Source organism: Plectropomus leopardus, chromosome 1 (genome assembly GCF_026936395.1).
Source record: "Plectropomus leopardus strain MGB_pleo_1.0 chromosome 1, ASM2693639v1, whole genome shotgun sequence".
NCBI lineage: Eukaryota > Metazoa > Chordata > Actinopteri > Perciformes > Serranidae > Plectropomus > Plectropomus leopardus.
Genome location: NC_142176.1, coordinates 16,479,202 through 16,504,496, shown reverse-complemented (window position 1 = coordinate 16,504,496; position 25,295 = coordinate 16,479,202). Strand labels below are relative to the sequence as shown.

The following is a 25,295-nucleotide window of genomic DNA, read 5'->3' as shown; positions in this document are numbered from 1 at the left end:
GAGTAATTTACATTAAACCAATCCTTCTAATTCTAATGATTAATAGATGTCTACCACTGTGAAATCATGCTCTGTATGAAACAGTCTAATACTTTTACTTCTGGTCAAGTGTTTTGTAATCAGCTGAACAATAGTTGCATCCATGGATTGAATGAATGAATACTTATATACAATGAAACTGCAGTTGTGTTCTTTTTTGTTTGTTTCTTTTGATTTTGCTGTTAATGAGCAAAGACAAGCTGATCACAATAACTAATTTAATAACATTTACATACATCTTTATCATCATATATCATTTTATCATCTACATTCTTTTTGTATTCTGCAGTGTGAATTGGTTTTAAAGTGACTGATTGACAAAGTGTTCTTCAGAAAAGTGGCTTCAAAGCTCATTCAGGATACACAATAGACACATATCTTTTTGTAAAAGATATATGTCAGTACTTATGAAATGTGGCGAATGTGTCAAGTGTGACAATAACGCTCCCTAAAACGACTTGCACAGATGCCTAATTCATTCTAACGGTAAGTTTTGTAAAGCTACCTATATATTAAGACTCATCATAATTAAAAAAAAAAAAATAATAAATTAAATCAGGGATACTCAACTTGTTTTGCCTGGAGGTCACTTTTGCAAAATGACAGAAGACCAGGGACCGGAGAGTAAACAAATTAGCATATGCAGCATAGCATATACAACCTTTGCTGTCCTCATTCATCTTTCCCAAAAGGGAAATCCAGTCTAAGAAGCCACACAGTTCAGTTGCACACAGAAACATTCAGGACTAACCCTGGACCTCTGTTGGGGAGCCTGGGGGATCTTCCTCTGTCTCTTTTCTATTGATGAAAAAGCTCTATTTACTGCTCTTTAATGCACTCTGCTGCCTTCTTTACATTCAAAATACAAAATAAAATCACAGTGTGAATCACTTTACTTTCATAGTGACTTAGAAAACGGTCTATAGGCCTCCTGACACTGTATCCCAGGCCAGGTTTGGCCTTCAGGCCATAAATTGAGTATCACTGCTTTAAATCATACATAAACATTAATGACTGATTCCCTTATTGTTTACCAAGTGAGCAGCACTTCCATCTACTGGTGAAAAGTGACTATTGCAGCAGGATTGTAACAACACCATACAGGTTGCGGCCTCAAATCACAACAGAGCATTCGGTTATCATCAAAGAAAACACTGATATAAGAGCTCATGTTTAATCAAAAAAATAAAATAAAATCTTAAACATTTCGCTTCATATATTTCTCAATAAATCAATGTATACACTAACTCATACAGAAGTAATCACTCACTTAATTATGACTTACGATGACCGACTAGAAGTGCATGGCAATGGATTTATCTGTATACCTCTGCCTGTATTTTCTTAATAAGCAGCAGGCATCCAAAAGACACAGAGCAGAGAAAATGCATGAAACGAGGCGAAACACTAAACGAGAGTGAGTCTAAAGGTGTGATTTTATCTTTACTTGTGCTGGTGAGCATGTTTAGGCAAAGCAACAGTCCTGCACAGTGAACCTTCAAAGCACCATTAAGGTATAATTTTAATCGTGCACTTAAATAAAAAAAAATTGAGGTACTTGTACCATTATTATTATTATTATTATTATTATTATTTTCTTTCCATGACAACACTTTACACTTAAGAATGGTTTTTAAAATATTTTGATAAAGATCGTTTTTTCTTTTTTTAAAATAATTTGGAGGTTTGGAGGAAGTTTTTTTTTTCCTTTTTTATTTATTTATTTATAATTCAAAGGACTTTTGGGTGTTTCTATTTTTGTTGTTTAAAATCTTTTGGCTGTTTTTTTATTTTAAAAATAACTTCAAGGGTTTCAATAGTTTTTTTGGGTGTTTCTTTATTATTATTATTATTATTATTATTATTATTATTTACCAAATAATGAATTTGGGGTGTGTGTTTTTTTTATTCTAATAATTTTTGAAATTTTGGGGTGTTTTTTAAATTTTCTTATCATTTCAATAGTTTTTTTTTCTTATTTTTTTCCGCAATAAGTTCTGGTCATTTCTCTGCATAGGGATCTTTTACTGTAATCCTTTAGAATATTTTCCTGATTACTCATACCTGAGTAACAGTTCCATGCAGGACTTGTAACAGAGAATTTTCACCACATTGTATTAGTAGTTTTTATATAGTAAAGGATATGAATACGTCATCGACCACTGTTTACACCTCTTTTCGAGCACCACGAGTCCTGCATGTTTTAGATGTTGCCCCACTTCAACACAGCTGACTCAAATGATCAACTCATTATGAGCTGCTGAAGCTGCTGGATGACGAGTTGCTTATTTGAATCAGCTGTGTTGCTGCAGGGAATGATCTTAAACATGCAGGACAAGTGATATTCGTGGAGAGGTTTGGGAATCACTGCTATAAAGGATAAGTGTGGTGATTTAAATTCTTACTGTCAACAAATTGCACGAAAAGACCCGGTAAAGCTTAGGAAAATGTCCAACAAATGTATTTATTTATTTTTAATTATCATAACTATATTTTACAGAACTGTTATTATTATCATCACTATTATCATTATTATAGCATTTTTAGGTTATTTCATGGTTTGTTTGTTTTTGCTTTTTTTTTAATTAGGTGATTTTTTTATACACTATATTTTTTCTTTTATTGTGCTAATTTTTGGGTAATTTCTTCTGCATTTTCCCATGTTTTTGAATAAAGTCAAGCCAAAGCTCAGGTTTGAAAGGGTTTTATTAACTTCTGTATCAGGACACCTTAGAGTGCATTATTGCATTTATGCCATGACCTTTACCACAAGTAAAATGTGACACCGTCAAGTTGTCATTCGTATATAATTTAACCCAAGAACTCGTTGGTACATAAGCACTGAGTACTGACTAGTGCTAACAGTTTATAAATGAAAGCATATTGTGACCAGTTAACATCTCCAGTAGAAATGAATGGGCTTGAGAACAAGACAAGGAAAACCAGTGCTTTAGTGCAGTAAAAATCTCTTAGCTTCATAATCTGGACTCAATTGGCTCGAGCTCTAAGCCCACAGTCATGGTAAAGTGCAATGTCTGCAGCATCATTAGCAGATAAGTGTTGGTGTTTTTTTTTTTCAGTGTTAAAACCCACTTTCACACTCCGACAGTAGCATCTGTGACTCATCCTTCCACAGACTTCTCACTTTATAGTACAACACATACAGACAAAATAGAAAATAAAAAAAATGGCATATCTTCAAAGTTAAAGCAGACAATGCATCAAATGTGCAGCATGAGTTCAATGACAGCTGGAGGGACCTGTGTTTTATGTCATTCTGCTCTCCCCCCTCATTTCCTGTCACATCCTCATGATCTACTTTCTAATTAAAGGTCGAGTATGCAGGATGTGGTGATATCACCTTTATTTAACTAGGAAGTTAGTCTGAAATTAAAACTCTTTTGCAAGTGAGCGCTAATCAAGACAGGATCATAAAGCTGAAACTTCCTTTGTGTGGGAAAAATGTGAATGGTGGACTCCGTGGAAGCAAACCCGCTCTGTAAATCAATATAAAAGGCTAAAAAATGATAACGAAAACAAAATTCTTATTTTCTGTCCCTTATAAAGGAATGGAAATGTAATTAAGAATATTATATACAATTCCTGGCACTAGATGTCCCTTAATCCTACGCAATGGACCTTTAAGCCAAAAAAGTGTCCAAAAAGTTTAATAAAGTTAATTGCTGAAATCCTGCAGGACTCATAGTGGGAACCATTTTTTCAAGAAAGAACAAGAAGAGGGATAAAGAAGTAAATTAGAGAACATGAATGTGCACCACTGAAGCAAGCACACTAAATTTATCACATACTGATGATGCCTCAAAGGTCATTGTTGATTCTTATCGAGCAGTTGATCAAAGCTGTTTGGATATAGAAAAAATTACATTTCATTTTTTTTGAAAGGTATCAAAACAGTTTTTGAAGTTCATTGATTTTACAGATATACCCATGAGAAGGAGTGTGTGTTGCAATCATAACAGGAAAGAGAGCGAGAAAGAGCAAGAGAGAGAGAGAGACTGTTCATACAACAGCGAGCAGGCACTCCCTCTTTCTTTATCTCCGCTCCTTTTCTCCAACACACAAGGCAAATGAAGCAGGTAAGAAGCAAACACTTAACATTAACATCTTGATAATGTAAAGAAGCATTTTAAGGCTGATGTTAAAAACACAGATATATCATAAACTTTGTTACTGAAGATTCTAGAAATTGGAACTTTTTGAAGTTGTAATCAGTGAACTGCTATCAGTAACTTTGGCTCAGGTGAGCGGCGCTGCTACTGTGTACCAAACGCGTGTTCATTAACGCAGGAGTGTGTGCGTGCATGCTGCTCTCATTCCAGCTCCACACTAACAGGCCTGGTCTAGATATACATTCAGGCAGGGCCCTGGGGCCGCGGGGGTAGCAGTAAAAAATAACACATTCATTTCTGCTGTGATCATTAAAACACCTGACACAAGTGCTGTAAGCATGTGTAAGTGTGTGTTTGTATTAATGAGGTCACTGGGACAAAAATACGGTCACATTGTGGGGACTCAGCAGGTTCTTGTGTAATTTCATTTACTAAGGTTGAAGAAGGGTTTGGGGGTAAACGTGGTGGTTATGACTAAGGTAAATCTCCAGCTAATGAATACAAGCATGCAATGACCTCTCACATGATAAAAATAACTTTGATTGGCAGAGCTGAAGAGATATGACACAGATTGCAGTGTGATACTGACTTTGTTCATTAAATCTAAAGGATAAAATACACAGTTGATAATTATCTTTACATTTTAGCTGCAACACAGAAAAGATACCCTTAAATTAAAGGGCTCTGAAGAATTTTAAGGAAGGAAGTCTGTGGTGTCATGTTGGTGTTTGATGTGGAAAGCCTGTCTGAATTTTAGGCAACTTACACATGAAACCCATATGCAATCATGTGTGTTTCCATCCATGCGAATGTAGAAATTGTTATTTTGTGGCATTTATATTTCTAGTCAAATTTAAGAAGAGGAAAAAACTGTGACATGAAATCACTGTCTGCTGTGTTTCAGCTCATCACCTCAGTGGCCAATATGAATGGGACGCATGCAGCGGCGCTGCTTACAAGCAGCCCAAACAACTCTAGCAGTTCCAGCAGCCCCAGCAGCTCTTGGCAGGACGAGGCAGTGCAGGGAATCCAAATAGTGGCTACTCTGCTCATCTTCCTGGTGAGAAATCCTCTATGGTGCCAACCTGTGCCACAAATATTGTAGACAGCTGCACATGGGGCTGGAAACACTGACAAAGGGCCTTCATAATAGTTGGGATCATCTGTTAGTTATGAGATTTGGGGACCACAAACGTAACATTGTTTAGAGCCACTGTATGTGTCTGTCAGCTTGTATGCATGTGCTCTTTAACATAATTTAAAGAGCAATGCGGAGACTGCTCTGCGCACATCTGCACAGAGACATGGTTAACCCCTAACATCTTGGATCAAGCTGTTGCACTGGATGGGTGGACCTTGTTGGGAGCCATAAGGGCACAAGACTGATGCAAATTCAAAAAATGCACTGCAGGAATCGAATGAAGCCACCAGCAGCAATATGTCCAAGCAACCGGAATCTTTATAGTAGCTGCTGTTTTTAATCAACTCATACTTCAACCCCAAAGATGTAGCAGGATTAAGGATCAATATAATTTTGTTTTTTGAACTAGCTTTAAAAAATGACCAATAAATCTACCTTTTTTCTTCTTCTTTCAAGATTATTGTAAAAATAATTTCATTACACACAACAAAATTCCATGACTTTCACAAAATTTTCAAGAAAACGGACTAAATCCAGGGCTTTTCCAGGCCTTGAAAATGAGATTGTAAAATTCCATGACTTTTCTAGGTTTTTTCATGAACATGGGAACCCTGTTTTTTACTTTTGTACAGAGCTAAGCATTTCCTTTCATTTAAGATAAGCTAATTGGCAACTGACTGCAGGTTCATTAACAGACATAATGTAAATAAGTGTCTTTCGCTAGAAGTCAAACTAAATTACATTAAAAGTCTGTCCGAAATGTGACTGGTTTTCTCCGTTTCTCAAGGTGGGCGTGCCTCTAAACGGGCTGGTGGTTTGGGCACTTGCACGGCGAAATCGTCACCTGGCCCGCAGAGGCAGCAGTGAGGAGACCCGGGCAGCCAGCAGTTTCCGTGTTTATGTCCTGAACCTGGCCGCGGCCGACCTGTTGCTGATCCTGCGTACTCCGCTCATGTTGGGCTACATCGCTCACAACTACAGCTGGCCATTTGGCATTCATTTTTGCCACCTGGTGATGTTCATGCGAGGCATGGGGTTATACGCCTCCGCCTTCCTCCTCTGTGCAATAGCCCTGGAGCGATGCCTGTGTCTGCTGAGGCCCGTGTGGGCTCGACTGCGACGCCCTTACTGGGCCGTTCATGTGGCCTGTGGCATCTTCTGGCTGCTAGCCGCCATCTTGTCCGCCCCCTACCTCCACAGTGCCATCCTGAAGAACATAAATGGGACATACCATTGCGTGGAGAGTGGGGAGTTTAACATGGCACTGTTTGTCACAGAAACAATAGCAGGTTTCATCCTGCCTCTGCTGGTGTTTTTGGGAAGTAATCTGGCTGTACTGCTCACCATTCACCAGGCAGTGCCGCTGACACCCACCACTTCCTCCCCTTCAACTGCCCGCAGGATGACCAGGATGTACCACGTCATGTTTATCACCATGCTCTTCTTCCTAACCTGCTGGGTGCCATACTTTGTTTGTCGGTTCCTGCGGGCCTTGTCTGTGGGACGACCAGGGTGGGCCGCACTGCATATAAGAGCAGTCAAAGGCGTATACATCTCTCTGTTCCTGGTGTACATCAAGTGTGCTCTGAACCCGGTGCTGTACGTGTTTGCTGCCCGCGGCTTAGGAAACGCCATCAAAGCTTCACTCGTTTCCACTATTGAAAGACTCTTCAATGAAGACTCCATGGAGTCCATACGAAGGAAGTCTCTTAAGAACTCACTGAAAAACTCACAGATGTAGCAGACGTCAACAATGCCTTAATGACTTTCTATTTCCATTTTTGCTTATACCTATAACCAAAAAGTAAGCTGTGTGAGTAAAAAAAACAGGTTTAGGTGTGCTTTAGGCCAGTGTTTTACAAAAAAGATCTGACAGACACATCAAATGGAGAAATAGGGGAATACTATTATTTTTAAAGTTACTGTATGTAAAGATGTAATGGTGGCAGATTTGACCAAAACTTAAAGTGATAGTGGTTGGATCGTCATTTCATTACAACCACCTGTCATTTCCCCATGAAACAGACACTTGGCAACTAACAGGAGATTCCCCTAATGGGGGATATTTGGGATGAAAAAGTGATTTAAAGACTTGGAGCACTCATGCCATAAACTGTGATTTCAACATTTCAGACAAAGACGTGAAAATTACAACACAACAGTAAAAAGCAGAAAGAGGACTACATCTCCCTCAAGCACTGAGCAATGCCAGATTTCTCTGCTGTCAGCTTAAAACAAGAAGATATATGGACCTGAGTGTCATCAGTATAAGTGCATGACTGCAGGCTCCAGATATGCTGCTTCTGTTGCAGCACGCTGAAGGCAGGGTCATGATTTGGCATAAAAATTAATTCATGAATCATCTTGTCTGTTCGTCAGTGGGCAGGGAACACCTTCATGGTAAACAAGCCAAAGTGAACACAAAAGTATTTCAGTGCCAGTTTCCTGGCCCCAGGGTAACCTTTGTCCTATGGATTCCTTCAAGATATTGCACCGTCAAGGACGCACTGCCGATGAATGTGATAATGAATTGTTCTTATCAGTATCAAAAGTGACTTAGATCCACCAATCTGCTGACCTCATACTCAGGGTGTCTGGACTACAACAGGTCCTTGTTTATACATCTGGTTCAAGTTGTGCCTAATGAACCGTGAATGTATACATGTCTATAGGAATAAAGCACAACATACTGAGCAGTAAGTAAGGAAATATCTCATTGTGAATGTAAAATATCCATGTTGGCTGGGCTTCATTTATACACAAAGAGCATTATTATTTGTTGTTAATAAAAAGAACATCTATACTCTGTCGTTGTTTATGAACGGGTTACAAGTGTAAATAACCGTAGCACTTTACATGGGTTTTCTCTCATCATTAAAACATGAATAAACAAAAGCTTAAATATTTTCCCTCATAACCTGATGTTGGGTTCTGCATGATAAAATTAAAAAATATTAACCTCCAAGAATGCCTAATCTTCAGTACTGACCCAAAGCCTTGTGATGAACAGTGTATTGATAAATAACTTGGAATATAACTTCCAGTGTGGCTGGTGGATTCCAAAATCGAGCAGCCATTCAGCAGATTTCAATAGTTTTTGTGGCAGTGAGTGAAGCAAATCTAGTGGTCACTTGCACATTTTACCAGCATTCTGAAAGTCATGCAATAACAACTAACCAACTGAAGCAGAAGTCAGAGCAATCACTGTAATCTGCAAGGTAAAATTACTGCTTTTGTTAAAGGAGTATGATGGCTTTGAGGAGAGCGATACAGTGGCTTTAGGTTCCTGTCGGAAAGGGGTTTTATCTACATCACTGCTTTTTGGGTGTTTCCATGAATCCGCTTTTTTATGATCATACAGCCAGTCTATTCTTGCAAGCTCTCATCTCTTCAAGGTCCAACAGAAAATAATTTAAATAATGACTCAGCAGTTAGTTTTTACCAGAGCCCTTTAAGAGAGAGTCGCATCATCTCCGTTCACTCCAATGGACCGTTTTTTCACAGCAATGGCAGAACGTGGAGCATCTCAATAGTTCCCGGAAGTAGCATTAATTGCTAGTGGCGCAATGGAGTTGCAGCAGAGAAGACCATTTGCGATGGGCTTTAACAGGGTAAGATGCCTAAAGAATCGTTTTGATATAATCAGCATATCTTAGCTAAATAACATATGCATTGAAGCATGATATTGGATTATCTGACACTAAATGAGTAGATTTTACGAAGCAATAACAGATATGCTAACAGAGTAAGCTAACGTTAGTTAACAGTACTGTATATACTGAACACATTTCGTGAGCCGTTAACATCCTGTAAATTTAAAATGTCATGCTCTTGAGTAATTTCATCAAACATTAAGGGGTTACAGTGGAGAAAAGGCTTGTGATTTATTTTACAGCTCAGAGTTGGTTACATGTCAGCTTTGTTAAAGATATCATGGTGCTTGATAGCAGAGTGCTATTTTATGGTACATAAGGATTAAGACTAATAAAATATTTGAGACTAATAATCAATGTAAAAAAACATTACTGTAAAGAGAAATGTAATTTAAGGGTGAATGTTTTTAGCTTTGTGATTCTGTTGATTCCATTTGTCTTTATTATGTTATAGCTCAGCTGATTTTCCATTGATTCTCCCTCTCTCTTTCAGCAAAAGAGCTTAACAGGATTCAATAGAGCCGGGAGACTGCCTGCACTCACACAGCACCCTCATCCTGAGCGTGGGCTCCCTGCCTTCTGCAAGCCTTTCCCTTTTCCTTATTTTTATTAAATCAGACACAAGTCTTCCTAATGGTGTGCTCTTTCTTTAACTGTTCTAATGCAATTTTTGAAAATGATAACCTCACATGTTCTTTGTGGTAGCAATCTGTGGTAATAGTGTAAGACTACTTCTGCTGGCATTACTCAACAACATTTTCCTCATCTGCGTGTCAGCGTCGCTTTCTCTACATGCCTGGACTGTTCCCATGCAGCACAACAAAGCATGGTGGAGACCATCTGAGAGGACACCACAAAAGAAGGACATAAACCAACTGCTTGATGTGCTATTTATGTTTCTGAATTTTTAGGTATTAATGAAATTAATTAACTGCAGTAAGTAAGTCAGTAGAAACACAAAGATAAATAAAATACACGTTTATATATAAAGATATATAAGCAATAAACAGCAACCTGCTCCTTTATCATGGTATATGTCAGTATAACCATTATATGTCATATCCCCATCACTCATATTTATACTATGTAATTATACATTTTACATATAAAACTACTATACATATATAGTATGTATGTATGTATGTATGTGTATATACACTGCTCAAAAAAATAAAGGGAAGACTTAAACAAGACAGTGTAACTCCAAGTCAATCACACTTCTGTGAAATCAAACTGTCCATTGAGGAAGCAACACTCATTGACAATCAATTTCACATGCTGTTGTGCAAATGGAACAGACAACAGGTGGCACCCCCAATAAAGGAGTGTTTCTGCAGGTGGTGACCACAGACCACTTCTCAGTTCCTATGCTTTCTGGCTGATGTTTTGGTCACTTTTGAATGCTGGCGGTGCTTTCACTCTAGTGGTAGCATGAGACGGAGTCTACAACCCACACAAGTGGCTCAGGTAGTGCAGCTCATCCAGGATGGCACATCAATGCGAGCTGTGGCAAGAAGGTTTGCTGTGCCTGTCAGCGTAGTGTCCAGAGCAGGGAGGCGCTACCAGGAGACAGGCCAGTACATCAGGAGACGTGGAGGAAGCCGTAGGAGGGCAACAACCCAGCAGCAGGACCGCTACCGCTTCCTTTGTGCAAGGAGGAACAGGAGGAGCACTGCCAGAGCCCTGCAAAATGACCTCCAGCAGGCCACAAATATGAATGTGTCTGCTCAAACAGTCAGAAACAGACTCCATGAGGGTGGTATGAGGGCCCGATGTCCACAGGTGGGGGTTGTGCTTACAGCCCAGCACCGTGCAGGACGTTGAGCATTTGCCAGAGAACACCAAGATTGGCAAATTCGCCACTGGCACCCTGTGCTCTTCACAGATGAAAACAGGTTCACACTGAGCACGTGACAGAGTCTGGAGACGCCGGTGAGAACGTTCTGCTGCCTGCAACATCCTCCAGCATGACCGGTTTGACAGTGGGTCAGTAATAGTGTGGGGTGGCATTTCTTTGGGGGGGGGGGCTGCACAGCCCTCCATGTGCTCGCCAGAGGTAGCCTGACTGCCATTAGGTACCGAGATGAGATCCTCAGACCCTTTGTGAGACCATATGCTGCTGTGGTTGGCCCTGGGTTCCTCCTAATGCAAGACAATGCTAGAGTTCAAGTGGCTGGAGTGTGTCAGCAGTTCCTGCAAGACCAAGGCATTAATGCTATGGACTGGCCCGCCCGTTCCCCAGACCTGAATCCAATTGAGCACATCTGGGACATCATGTCTCGCTCCATCCACCAACGCCACGTTGCACCACAGACTGTCCAGGAATTGGCGGATGCTTTAGTCCAGGTCTGGGAGGTGATCCCTCAGGAGACCATCCGCCACCTCATCAGGAGCATGCCCAGGCGTTGTAGGGAGGTCATACAGGCACGTGGAGGCCACACATACTACTGAGCCTCATTTTGACTTGTTTTAAGGACATCACATCAAAGTTGGATCAGCCTGTAGTGTGTTTTTCCACTTTAATTTTGAGTGTGACTCCAAATCCAGACCTCCATGGGTTAACAAATTTGATTTCCATTGATAATTTTTGTGTGATTCTGTTGTCAGCACATTCAACTATGTAAAGAACAAAGTATTTAATAAGAATATTTCATTCATTCAGATCTAGGATTTGTTATTTTAGTGTTCCCTTTATTTTTTTGAGCAGTGTATATATGTGTGTGTGTGTGTGTGTGTGTAGATGTTATACATTTTGTATTTTAAAATATTTTTTGTTTTTGTATTTTAATCATATTTAACCCTTATTGAGCACTTGCTTTTTTTCTATTGCCTCTGACTCTTGCACTGCTGAAATGTGTGAATCTCCCGAGTGTGACATTAATCAATCTAATATAATCATAGCTGTTAACATTAATCTTCAAATATAAGCACGTTTTACTTTAAAAAACAATATAATAATGAAACTACATATGATGCGCTCAGTGTACATTGTAAATCTATGCAGTTATTGACTGCTATTTTGCGAAAATCAGAGTTTTGTCTCTCCATATAATGTATTCAAATGGCCCGCCAGACACTTCGGGGAACTATTGGAAGTCTCCATGAGTCACGTGACGCCCGAGCATTTTGAACTTCCATTGTCATAACTTTGTTTATTCTAGTGCACGAGCTTTTAATTGTGAATGCAGTTGAGTTTGTGTTCTGGTAGTTAGGCTCCAATGACAACAGTGAAGTTGGATATCTGGACCTCTGACCAAAAACAAGCTAAGAAAAAACAAAAATTAGAACAAAACCAAACAACTGCATCTACAGGGCAGCAGTTCATTTAATTATAATTTTCATTTTTCTCTCCCCTAGTTTCCTGTCTGCCTCTATGCTATCAATAACAAAAAATACAACAAATAGTTTTTGTATTAATTTATCTGTGTATATAATGTCCTTTTATTCTATTTAACAATTTTCCGAAATTTACAGAAACTTTGTGGTTTAAATTTTTCTTAAAATAATTCCTGCTTAAATTGAAGTTTTCTCTTTCTTTTTTTAGCATAATGATTGTTGATGCCAAAGTGATTTTTAATTACACAGAGTGGCTGCATTTTTGCTTTTGCTTGAATGAAATTACTGCAGTTGGAGTGGAACCAAGTAATATCATAAGAAATATTTCTCAATACATCAATGCTCAAAACAAAAAAACACTTGCAAACTTCTTAAATGTCCTTTAAAAAAAGATAAACTTTCAGACCTGTGTAAGCAGAGATTTAGTGAGATTCCACTCTGAACAAGACTCAACACTCGCAGTGAAGCCTGGGTTGAAGAGCTGATCAGCATGTTTTTGTGCCTGTAGAAGCAGCACCTGGTCATCCTGGTTGGCCTCAGATTTCTGCAGAATTTCTCCCAGTTTGTGGGCCGTGGTCTCTGAGTCACTGTCCGGTATAATTTTTCTCACTCGAGCCTAAGACAAAAAAAAATTATAAAGCACTGCTGCATGATTTGGGGTGTTTCTACTCAATGTGGAGTATTTTGACAGTGTTTTTTTTTAAATGTTCTCTGTAACAAGAATGATCCTGTACTTGATAAGATCAGCACAGACAAACCACAACCCAAGATGTCATGTTTTCTCTGTGCCTTTTGTAAGAAACTATTTCAAATATTTTCATAATATTACAAAGAAGTTTCACAACAGAGCTGACAAGTCTAGACCTTCCTGTTACACTGTAGAGGAACTGCCCACTCAGGCATTTACACCACAACTTATTCACAAAAAATGAAAAAAACGCTAGGGGAAAACAGCTATTGTGCAATAGGGACAAGTAAAACTCAAGCCACATTTTGTGAAAGCGTGCAACAAACAACAAACATGCTCACCTCTAATGTTGATTCTTCTTTTTGTGGAGGTAGAGTGGGAAGGCTGAGAACTGCATGTTCAGCTATCTGTAAGATCTGTGTGAACACAAACAAGGCAACAAAATCTTATACTAGTAAATACAAAATGTAAGAGTGTTGCGAATCTCTGCTGATATACTGATCAAGTATATCATATAAAGTGATAACAGGCATTTCCTGTAGTTACTGCTAAGACTTTTTCTTAAGAATAAACCTGTTACGTCGGGTCACACATAACAAGAAAGGCATGGACTCACTTATGAAAAAAACGGGCTGACATTTGTGTGCAAAAATGCAATCTACCACTTCTCTTTCTGGGTCACCTCAACTCTGATGTTCCAGAAACTGCCTATATAATATGGTTATATTTTAAAGTGACTTTTGTCAGAGTTAATAAATAGTTAGGAATAATAAAAAAATGTCCTCCAGAGTGTTTTGGTAAAAGCTACATTACAAAATGTACTATAAAGACAGATTCACCTTTTTTGCAACAAAAATGTTCACGTCTGATCAAATTTAAAAACAAACAATTTCACCCATGATGTCTGCAGGCTTGAAGAAGAGATTTAAAGATGAGTCTGTTTGATACGATAGACCAGCAGAAAATTAAAACAACAAATAAATAGACCTACGCAAGTATTTCTGAAAACAAAGAAAGGAAAAGAAACTGCTATCTTGTTTTTACTAATCAACATTCTGTTATTAATATAAGGTTATAGCAATAATAAAAAACTAAAAACGAAAAAAAGGTCACAAGATATTCCTTTGTTTCACAATGTTGGCAGACATTAGTGTTTTGCACCTCTTTAGCCTTCTCCTCCTCCTCCTCCAACTGGTCTCTCAGCATACTGCAAGTGTGCTGTAAAGTGACAGTCTGCTCTTCTGTCCTCTCCAGCGCACTGATAACGGCTTTCAAGTCTTTCTGGAAACCCAGACACCACAACACGACATTGTAAATGTAAGACAGTTACAAGTGTTATTTACTCACTTCAGTTGCATATAATTTAATAAACATTTAAACACTAGTGGAACAGTTAAGCATTACAATTGTCCATTTTGTTATAATAGCAACACATCTGGCCCTGATATAGGTTTATGTTATGAAAAGGTATATATTTCAGGGCGCTGCAAATTTGACTTATGGGCATGGCAGCCATTTTTCAAAATGTCCACGAGATACAGTAGGTGCTCAATATGTTTAAATGTTGCAAACAAGGTGATTTTCTTGAACAGATGATTGCCATGGTTTGTTCAAGATGATTAGATCAGATGTTAAGAGACCACAGACATGTCCCCCTTTCTCTTTATTTTGTAAGGAATCTTCTTAAAAGCTTTTAACTTGAGAAAAATAGATAGATGAGTGATTTCTTCAGGGTCAAACTTCACCCCCTCGCCTGAGCGCCAGCATGACGACAAATTCAACCCTAGAAGGGCAAGATCTCCAGCTTTCCTCTGTGCATTTCTCTTTTTATTAGCAGTGCGATTTAAACAGATATCAGTGGATAAATATCAGGGTCTTTGATAACCTCTAATCACAGATAAAACAATAAAGAACTTTGGTTGAACTTTGGTCTGGTACTTAAAGGTGAAACTCATCATCAATTGCTCCGGTGCTCCTGTGAGCAGATTACTTTTTTTTTGTATCTCGATTAATTCCCAGTACAGGTCTCCCCCCATGACACATAGCGTCTGAGGGAAAAACTGCCTTTTATTTGGTTTTCACATTTTTTCCAGGTAAAAATCTTTTAGAAAGCCATAAAAACAAAGACAAAAGAATCTGTCTGTGGTCTTCTAACATTTTATCTATCAGTATAAATGTATCATTGCAATCATCAAGAGTCACAGAATGAGTTCTGTACATCATGTAGGTATATCTAGCATCTATTTGGTGGCCATTTTGAAAAATGGCCACCAAATCTGCAGCGCTTGAATATTATCTTTTCATAACATATTAACATAAATGTGTTGCTTTTATCATAATTGCTATGGATAGTTTAACCTAGCTGCCCCGCTATACATACATTATGCCTTTTTAAAGCTGTTGCACAACATCACAGCTGTCATTAATGATTGAATGATTGTGCTGTTTATTGCAAACAGGGTTGCAGCTGATGAGTATTTTCATTCTTGATTCAGGTGGGGTTTTTTTGTTGTTGTTTTTTTTTTTTACATAATCAATTAAAAATGTTGTCTATAAAATGCTCATTGCAAGGCCCCAGAGACCAACATTTGACCTGAAACCCTCTGTGTGGCCTTTTTTCTTAAGAATTTACTTTGGTGATGAAATGATTAGAAAGAAAGACTATGTCACGTGAAGTTACATCACGAAAGACTAATCAGTTGATTGTTTCAGCACTAACTTCGATGAAAAATTAAATGGAAGATCATTTTTTTAAAATATCACACAGAGCATCACCGTCGAACTGTAAGAGTCCCCTCAGGTTAGTGTTTCTCACCTCCAGGGTGCTCAGAGTTGTCTTTCCAACCTCTGACCTCTTAGCCTCCTCCTGGTGGCGTTGAGATGATTGCTCAAAATCTTTTTGTTTCTGCACCGGAACTTTGAGCTCTGAACATTGAGCAAGAAACCTAAAAAAAGTTCGGGGAAATATGTCAGCAAAAAACAAGTTAACCAAGACATGACCTTTCACAGTTAATATTATTTTCTGTCAAGTGCTTTCAAATACTTATGTTTAAACCCAAACTACTCAGGTTAAGTAATAAGACGGTTAAGTTATGTTTGTTCATCAACTTTCACTGGTATTTTATCAAACTAGTATGATCGCAAATCAATTCATCTTTTTACTTGCTCTTATTTATTAGAGATGTAAGTGGAGGGGACAGTAAATACATAACCACAAGAGAACAGGTTCATTCTATTTTATTTTGAACATTTGAATTTCTAATTTCTTGCTCACCTGGTTTTCATTATGTTCAGATGTTCCTGGCTCTCTTTCTTCTCTTTGCGCCTCAAAGCAAGAGTTGCTCTGGGGAAACAGAAAAAGCATCCACAACAAGTTGGTTTTGAGTAGGATTCATCGGCAGTAATTGAAGTGCCTCCTGGATTTGTCAAGATACAAACTGATGATTAGTTTAAACTGGCGAAATTACAGTCTGACCAATACTGGATTTTTGAGGTTGATACCTATAATCAATATTTAAGTGCTTAAAAATCTAAAAAAAAAAAAAAAAGAACAATTAGCCAGTGCTCTCTGATGAACAAATTGTGTGGAGACATTTTTTTTTTTTTACAATTACCTTATAACTAGTTCATGTTTCTGTATGCTAAGCTCTTTTTACCCATCAGTCCACATATACACTGATACCGCCACATCTGCAATAAGCGGACTAATTTATCGATTTAGCTCTAGTTACAATACATACTGTAACAAACACTCTCCATGCAATCTATTAAGTACACCTAAAGCTGGGCAATATGGAGAAAAGCAAATATGACAATATTTTTGACCATATGTCAATATTGCTAATATTGGTGTTTTCAGGAATATTTACAAAGTTAGATTTTTAATAAATAATCATCAGTAATGTGGATATAATGACTAAGGTTAAGGCAAATAATAGAATAGCTCATCACTTTAATGTAATGCAGCCTTTAAATGAGCTGGACAAAACATTAGAAACTCATTTCAATGTACAGCCAAGTACAATCTCAGTGATTAACTTATAGTTGAATTAATACCTCTCTGTTAGTGTCAATAAAAAAGTGAAAAACATAGTGACACTCACAGTATTGACAAGTCCATGATGTTCTCTAGAGCAATGATGGAGGATCGTGACATCGGCTCCCACTTCTCCTGACCTCTGACTTTGTTTGGGACTGAAGATGAGCCTTCAGCTATTTTTGGACACACACACAGGAGCAACACAAGAAAACAGAATCTAACATTAGTAGGGCTGGTTTTCTTTGTGGTGCATCTCTTACAGTATGCTGCATCACTGTTCCTGCCTGATTTAACATGAAGATATCTGACGAGTCAGGACATTGGGCCTCATGCAAGAATCTCATAATATACTGTATGTATGAGGAATTGCTACTTTTTCCTTTAAATTATTTTTGATTTAAAATTTATTTAAACCTTATTGCATGTGCACTTTTACTTTAAATACTTAAAAAATAACAATAACTTTACATAGCGCCTTTCGTGAAACCTAAGGACTCTTTACATAATTGTATATAAATGCATTGTTCTGAAATCAGATATATTTAAAATTTATTTCACATCCTAGGTCAGTTTCACTAATGCAGAAGTTCCTCCTCTTACAACCATTTTTGTCTCACTTATATAGTGTTTAGGGGCGTTAACTATGCTAATAGGCGACTTATGATTAAGTGAGATTCATCATTAAGCACACATGGGTAAGAGCAAATTTGGATGGTTAAAAGCGCTAAGTGCATCTGGAGTTGACTTCTTATATTTTCTCTTACCAGAAAATTAAGGGAAATTTAAGTGAATGTTGATGCATAAGGCCAATTGTGCTAAAAAACCTGTTCTTACCTTTCCTCTTCTTTGCTGGTTTTGGGTGGGTGCCGTGTTTAACATCGCTGGGCTCAGGGTCCTGTAAAAACATTATTAAAGTGTAAAGCACCGTTAGCTCACAGGTCAACAGAAGACAAACAGGCCAAAGCAGACAAACAGTCAGCCGTGTTTACTTTATCTTACCTGGTGTTCTGTTACTTGCTGTTGCGTTTTCTGGTCTCGTTTTTTCTTGTTTTTCAGGGTAACGTTAGGTGCTTTTGATGCGGCCCGGTTTGAACCTCTTACAGGCTTCATATCCGGTAACGTTAGCTAGCTTAGTAAACGATAACCGTTAAATATAAAGCAAAATGTAACGCTGAAGTAACGCTATGCTTTAACGTCCAGATAAGCTAACGTGACTAAAATAAGCCGGCGCGAGTAAAGTCACCATAAAAATGTTTCTTGGTGTACAAATTAAGATTTAAATCGGGTAGGTTAGTTAAGTTACAAATGTCGCTCACATTTCTGAAAATAAAATCGTAAACGCGGCGGTTTGTTGTCACCAGCCGAGCTGCTTTTCGCGCTGCTGTTTTCGAAGCTTAGCGCTCCCTGCGCATGCGTGAAACGTACTGAAAACTATTAACCCGGACTTACGCCTGACAGGCAGACACTCCTCTTAGCCTACAGTTGCGTTACTTGGGTCAGATCTTCTTAATACATCCATGGGGTTTAAGGAAGAATTTAAAATTACAAATATTAACTTACCTACGTATTGGCAGACACAGGAGCCGTACTTAACATGAAAAATAACTGAGGGTGAGAGACGACAATGTTACCTGTAAGTTGTCACACAGGGCAAAAATAACTCATCTACTAAGTGGACTGAAGCCATTTTGGGAAATGTGAATACGGTTTCTAGTTCACACATTTGTGTTTTTTTTAATATACTAATGTTTTCATCAGCCTCTCCAGAAGCGCGTGTTGCTCTTCAGTTTCTCAGACAGCAGGTTCCTAGAGAAGTGCTTTCAAAAACTAATGGTAAAAATAATTTTGGAATTTTACAGGCTTAGAGTACTACTAAACATGTACTTCTATACAATCTCTGAATACAACATAACGACGTTACATCTACTCATTTTTCAAAAGTACTTTTTGGGCTCGTTGAGTACCTCAAGCCATATAGTTCTATAATAATGGAGGAAAGGCAGACATCTGTGGCTGATATCTCTTCACAAAAGGAAAGGCGTGTATGTAATTTGGATTAAGTGAACTGTCCCTTTAAATAGAAACAGGTGCTCTCCATTTGACATATTATACAACTAACAACTTAAAGTAAATACTTTAATAAGATCAACTAGTTTGTTTTTATTTATTTCTAATTTAATGAGACATTCAGACAAAAAGACTTTCAGACTTAATACTCTCAAAATACTTCAACCCACATGAGACACTGAAATACGTCATTTAGTTTATTAGTTTTTTTTAAAGCAGAAAAACAACAAACTGTCCAACTGACTTATACAATTATGTAAAAAAAACAGGACCTGAAACAGGACACCCAAATATGACTGAATATTTTGGTTGCTTTTTCATTGATGTGGTCTGGATGGTGTAACAGCATTACACTGTGTTGATATTTCGCTCAAGTCCGTCACACCCTCCACGGATTGTGAAATCTGCCTGTGAAGCGTCCGTGGTTGTGAAGGTCGAGGGGGCTGAGCACTTTCCTGATACCCAGCATGTTTCCTCGCACTACCTCCCTAAAGGTCCAGGGATTCTGGTTGTTCTGCCTCTTTTCAGCCAGCTGCTTTTTCATGGCTGCCAGGCTCTCTTTACTCACAACCTATAGGAAGAACACAATGCAATCAAGTTGAGTTATTTTTTAACAACAACAACAATAGTAATAGTTTCATTTATATAGCACTTTAAAAAAACAGGGTTTACAAAGTACTTTGACAAACAAGACAAAGCAGAAGCAAAACAGGTTTCTTTCAGAGGCAATACAACCGTAAAGCCTCATTCCCACTGCACAAAAAAAAACAAACCACCTGCCAACATTTGGCTTTGAAATGCGATAAGAATGCGTACAATCGGCATTCACACCCACATCAAATAACTCTGCAGTAGACGCGAACACAACATCCAGGTGAACACGCCAGACTTCTCCGAAAACCCCTTGGAAGCACATCTGGAAAAACAGCTGGGAGCACCTGTGGAGTGAGGCTGTGTGTGCATAATGCATGGCCAACAGTGACATTGACAAGTAATGCAACTGCACGCCTTGAGCAAAAAAGCTGAAAATATTTTTACTTTTATGCATGCCAGAAAATCTCCAGAAAAACACGTCGCACAGCAGCAAGAAAGGAGCGCCCGACAAGCGTGCTTAAGCATAGGGAAACAAAGGTTTTACTGGTGACGCATCTCAGTGTGATCCGCTCTTTAGTTGCTGACGCTCGCTCACGTCGGGTCCAGTTAGGACACAGTGTTAGGCTACCAAATACTACCAGTGGTGTTTCAGGATTGGGGAGGCGCCTCCCCAATCCTTTGGGATACTCATACCACTACCACAATAGATGGTGTCTATGGGCATACATTATGGAAGAGACAGAATATGGGGAGAAAATGAAACATTCGTGATGAACAAATAAACATAAACATCCAAAACGTTGCCACATGTTGATGCATAATAAAACTAAGTCACGTCGTCAGCTACAGAGAAGAAATTCACTTTTAAATTACATTAATGTCATGACAAATTTCCACGATTTTTCAAAAACTTTCAATGACTTTCGGTAGTTCCATGACTTTTCCAGGCCTGGGAAATGTGATCGTGAAATTTCATTACTTTTCCAGGTTTTCCATGACCGTGGGAACCCTGTATATGTAAGACACCAATGAGTAAAGTACAGAATATACTGCATCTGTCATCTCACCTTGGCAGGAAAGGGCAGCTTCTTGGCCACGGTATTCAAGATATGCTCAACCTCCCCCAGCTCCATCTTCCCGCCGAGCTCCACAATAAAATGACCGTAACGGACAGGTGTCACATAGTGGTCGATGGCTCCCTTGCCGCCACCCATGCGCTGACCGAGACCTTTACGTGTGACGGATTTGTGTGGAGCCTTGATGCGCCAGATGGCATATGTAGTCTGGGAATCTATCTTGCGGTTGATGGATAGACGCATCATCTCCATGTGACCCCAGTGAAGGTAGCCCCCACCCATGGCCTAAACATCAGAGAGAGCGATAAGGGGAAGTAAATTTGAAATGTTTTTCACTTTTAATTTTTTTACTTGGCAATAAAGTAAAGTTAGATTGTGTGTGATGGGGAACGCAATGAAGTTGTTGATGATTAAAGTACCTGAAAGCCATACTTGAGCAAAAATACAGATATCTAATCAGAGAATTACTTTGGTACAAAAAGATAAAGTCATCTATTAGAATATTACTTGAGTAAAAATCCTAAAATATCCTATACTTACTGAACTTAAGTATCAAAAATAATTTTGTGACATTAAATGTACTTAAGTATTGAAAGTAAAAGTACAAGTAAATGCTGGTAATAAAAAAGCAAGCGGTCAGAATATTGATAATCACAACCTAAAAAATGAAGCCTACATTACACTTGAAAAATTAGTTTTTTTTTTACAACTTAAAGGATTTAATAAACAAAATCAAGATTTTCTTTCCCTCCCATTCCTTCATTTGTCCATCCGTCCCGTCCTCCTTTCCTCCTCTATTCTGTAGTAAGTTACTAAAAAGCTTAGAAAAATGTAATGGAGTATAAGTATACAGACTTTTTCAATGGTGGAAAAGTGAAAGAAACATAAAACTCAAGTACAGATACTCCCAATAGATACTACTTAGTACTGAAACAAAGTATTAGTACTTCCTTACATTACACCACTGATTTTTAGTCATAAAATGTATTGAATAGAAGTCAGTTAGTCAGACTTACACAAAAATTTGACTTTTTCTAACATCATGTAAACGCACTGAGTCATCTTCTATTTTGCATAAATGTAAAACTAAAGTTCAAGGTTGCGGTTTAATTCTGCACTGTGAGAAAGAGCGCTTTGTGTCTTGTAAGTGCTGTGAAATAAGTAACAGTCGGCTTTACAAGTCTGACAATACACAGTTACAGAAGGTTTAACATTAAATGAAAGTCACAGAATAATGCAGATAATATAATCTTAATACATCTCAATGCTTGAAGCAGCACTGACATAAACATCAGTGTTTACAAAACATAAATGTACTCACCATTATCGCATACCGTCCTGTTGTGAAGGAGTTTTCTTTCCACTCTTGGCCTTGGATGTCCCATAGTCTCTTCATCGATTTCCTGGCCTTTACAACATTAGGCACCTTGTCCAAAAACTTCAGTTTGGTCTTCTCTGGTAGCACCATATCTTTAAAGTAAAAGCAAGAGTTAGGAATCATGAACAGTGTTAACATACAGCACCAGGCTGATGTGTCTACTTGAACAAAGGCTGGAGCAAGGACAAAGGCCTGTGCAGAGTCTCCACAGTGTTATCAACTGCATAAATGCATAAATATAACAATGAAAAATCCTAACAGCTAACGGACAAGAACATGAATGATTACCGCTGAAGTCTGGAGGTATGTCATATGACTTCAGGCCAGCAGTTAGGATCTTCAAGTGGCTGTGTAAAAGACCTGCGAAACAAATAGCAGAATATGAAACTGTTGTCTAACTGTTAATGTATTATTGCTCAGTTTAAAGGCAATGTATGCAGGAATTGTTGGTTACTGTTTGAATACATGTTTGCCAGCAAAATTGAAAGCCGGCCCCAGACTCACTCTCATTTTGGAATGAGCTGTGTCAGTTTGGCATTTGTTATATTTCAGTTTTTGCATTTGAATCTGCAATTTTCGCAGCCGTCTCTTGCGTGTTGCTTCTTCCTGATCGCTACCTCTTTATAAAGTCCCATCCTCACACGCACGCTATGCACCAAAACATCCCAAACATAGTAAAATAAGACAAAAATAAGAAAATACAGGCAGGGTCTCTGTAGATAAATACACCACTATGCACTTCAAGTGGGTCACAAGTGAAGATTGAGAGGAATTACTTTTGCATTTGCCAATTAGTTTTTTCTTTAAGGAAGATGCATACTACACCTTTACAAGGATAAATTTAAACAAATGATTCTTCAAGATGAACTGTAGAGAGAGAAACTGTAGTGATTTTATGTGTTATTTTGTGATATTTTCCATTTAGATAAAACAAAATCGATTTAGATGCATTGTGGTGATGTAAACAAAAACTTACTTGACCAAGTCTGAATTGTGTGGCCCTGTTAGTGATTTTCTTCACAAAAGATTTAAGTTTGAAATAGACACTTGCACCTAAGAGAATGAAACAATTGAGTATCTATTGTTTAAATATCCTATATGTTAATTTGTTTTGGTCTGATATACAACTGGTTGTCACTAAAAATGGATAATATAAACTATTTAGTTACCATAATATAGTTTATTTTATGAATGACCTAAATGCAAACATTTACATTTACAATACAGTTAATCTTGTGATTGTTCTGGTACTCCCTCTTTCACCGTGTTCATAAATAAAAAAAACTACTTCAAGTAGCTAAAACATATGGAAAAACTGCATTTGCTCTTTTAATGTTTCTTTCCTCTTTCCTGTTTTTGTGCTCTTATTTATTTACCTGAGTGTTTCTCCGTTTTGTTTTTGTTCCCTTGTAGTTATAAAAATCACTTTCTATTTTAATTTCAAAATAATAAAACTCCTATTGTTCCTTTTTTGCATTCGAATGTGTTATAGCACCATTTCTACCATTGTTGCTTAACTCTATCCTTGGTATTTGCAGATCTATTCCCTTGCTTGTTCTGTGTATTTTTTCTATGTTTTTAATAATCATCATCATCCTCCTCATCATGTTTTTAGTTTTTTTTTTTAGTTTTTAAAGGTCTAAACGGTGTGTGTTTTTCAGGTTAAGGAGACAAATAACAATTATAATTGAAAAAAAAAAGTCTCTTCAGTGATCTTGTTAACACCAACATGTCTTTATGTACAGTCTGTACTGGTTTTAAACCACAGAGTCAGTGATTTATGTTTTACTTCATATATGACTATTATTTTCTAATGTGCAGCATGTTAGTAAGTGGTAGTATCGCAGTTATTGCTTATCAACACATGTCCAGAGGCTACAAACTAAATAAGAAAAAAACATCACTTTAACATTCAAAGCAATGATCATTAATGTGTACGCCTCCCTTTGCACAAAGCAATAAATAAATATCTACACCTCAGGCAATAAAGGAGCGAGTTGTTGACGTTAATGTCACGTTAGCGTTGTTAGCTCACTTGTGTTCACGTTACCTTGTTGGTGACCGGAGACTCTGCAGATTCCGGTCAGTCCGCCGACAGCAGCCTTCATTAAGGAAAACATGATGTTAACGTTAAATAGGAAACTATAAACACTAAACTGTCACTTCTTGTGGCCCATAAACGAGCATTTCGATTAAATACACTGTTATAGACAACATGCTCTGCACAAGGTCGCTGCCATTGTTGAGACGCTTCTCTTATTACTTCCGCCAGAAGGAGACACACTTCCGGAATGAGAGCGTTTTCACAATAAAAGTATTTTCTACACATCTATTATACAGCCTTTTATACATGATATCAGCTTCATTTCCACAATTACTGCTTGTATTGAATAAAAATGAATAAATCTAACGCTTACATTTATCAGGCCTAATTCAAATATGAAATTGTCACACCAACTGGACAGACATCCTTCATGATCCAAGGATGGGGAGAACAACCTTGTTAACTTTTGCTATCACTCAAACTCACTGGACATCTGATCTAGCCCACAATACATTTGGAGCAACAAAAATTTCTCTCTTTTGATATAATTTAATGATAGCCTATGGGAAGACAGTTAACAGAAGTAAATCTCTGTCCTGCTGTAATGACTGATCATAAAACAATCATACTCAAACCTAGTCTCGTGAATGAAGATAAAAAAAATATTTTTAATCACTGTAAATGTTATCATGTTAGTATGCTACCATTAGCGCTGATTAGCACTGCACACAAAGTAAAGCTGAGAATGATAGGAATGTTTTTAGTTTTGCAGGCATTAGGTCATGCAGCAGAATGTTTTATAAATTATCATTTTGACCAGAGGGTGGCGGTAAACGACCAAAATTACTGTACAATTCATCCTGTATGGTCCAGAGTGTGTGTGCAGTATCAAATATGACTATATGCTTTATCCAAAGTCAAACGTTAGAGTTATTAGGCAGAGTCATTTGGGAGCCACACATGCTCGAAAATACTGTGTCTTTTACTACATACTGAAATATTTCACAGGACACAAGAAAACGTTGACCTGTTGGTGCTAGAGGAAAAGTCTGGGAAGGATTTATCCACTGGGCACCATGACTGTCCATGGGTGTATTAGTGAAGGAGCCT

General features: G+C 37.9%; 3 protein-coding genes across 3 annotated transcripts; 1 reads left to right on the top strand and 2 right to left on the bottom strand.

Annotated features, from left to right (window-relative positions):
• Positions 1-1,939: 1,939 nt before the first annotated feature.
• LOC121944624 (C3a anaphylatoxin chemotactic receptor) lies at positions 1,940-8,227 on the top strand. The gene is made up of 3 exons (XM_042488490.2): positions 1,940-4,136; positions 5,074-5,229; positions 6,098-8,227. Exons 1-3 carry the CDS (start codon positions 4,128-4,130, stop codon positions 7,049-7,051), a joined length of 1,119 nt encoding a protein of 372 aa, XP_042344424.1. The 5' UTR covers positions 1,940-4,127; the 3' UTR covers positions 7,052-8,227.
• A 1,699-nt stretch (positions 8,228-9,926) lies between these two features.
• On the bottom strand, positions 9,927-18,965 carry cenpq (centromere protein Q). Its single transcript, XM_042489027.2, has 8 exons — positions 18,026-18,965; positions 17,861-17,921; positions 17,091-17,199; positions 16,262-16,330; positions 15,803-15,932; positions 14,149-14,268; positions 13,329-13,403; positions 9,927-12,915 (listed from the first exon to the last, which is right to left on the bottom strand). The coding sequence occupies exons 1-8, from the start codon at positions 18,134-18,136 to the stop codon at positions 12,700-12,702; spliced, it is 891 nt and encodes a 296-aa protein (XP_042344961.1). The 5' UTR covers positions 18,137-18,965; the 3' UTR covers positions 9,927-12,699.
• A 312-nt stretch (positions 18,966-19,277) lies between these two features.
• On the bottom strand, positions 19,278-24,428 carry mrpl16 (mitochondrial ribosomal protein L16). The gene is made up of 5 exons (XM_042488245.2): positions 24,192-24,428; positions 22,430-22,501; positions 22,085-22,233; positions 20,755-21,048; positions 19,278-19,664 (listed from the first exon to the last, which is right to left on the bottom strand). The coding sequence occupies exons 1-5, from the start codon at positions 24,259-24,261 to the stop codon at positions 19,473-19,475; spliced, it is 777 nt and encodes a 258-aa protein (XP_042344179.1). The 5' UTR covers positions 24,262-24,428; the 3' UTR covers positions 19,278-19,472.
• Positions 24,429-25,295: the final 867 nt, after the last annotated feature.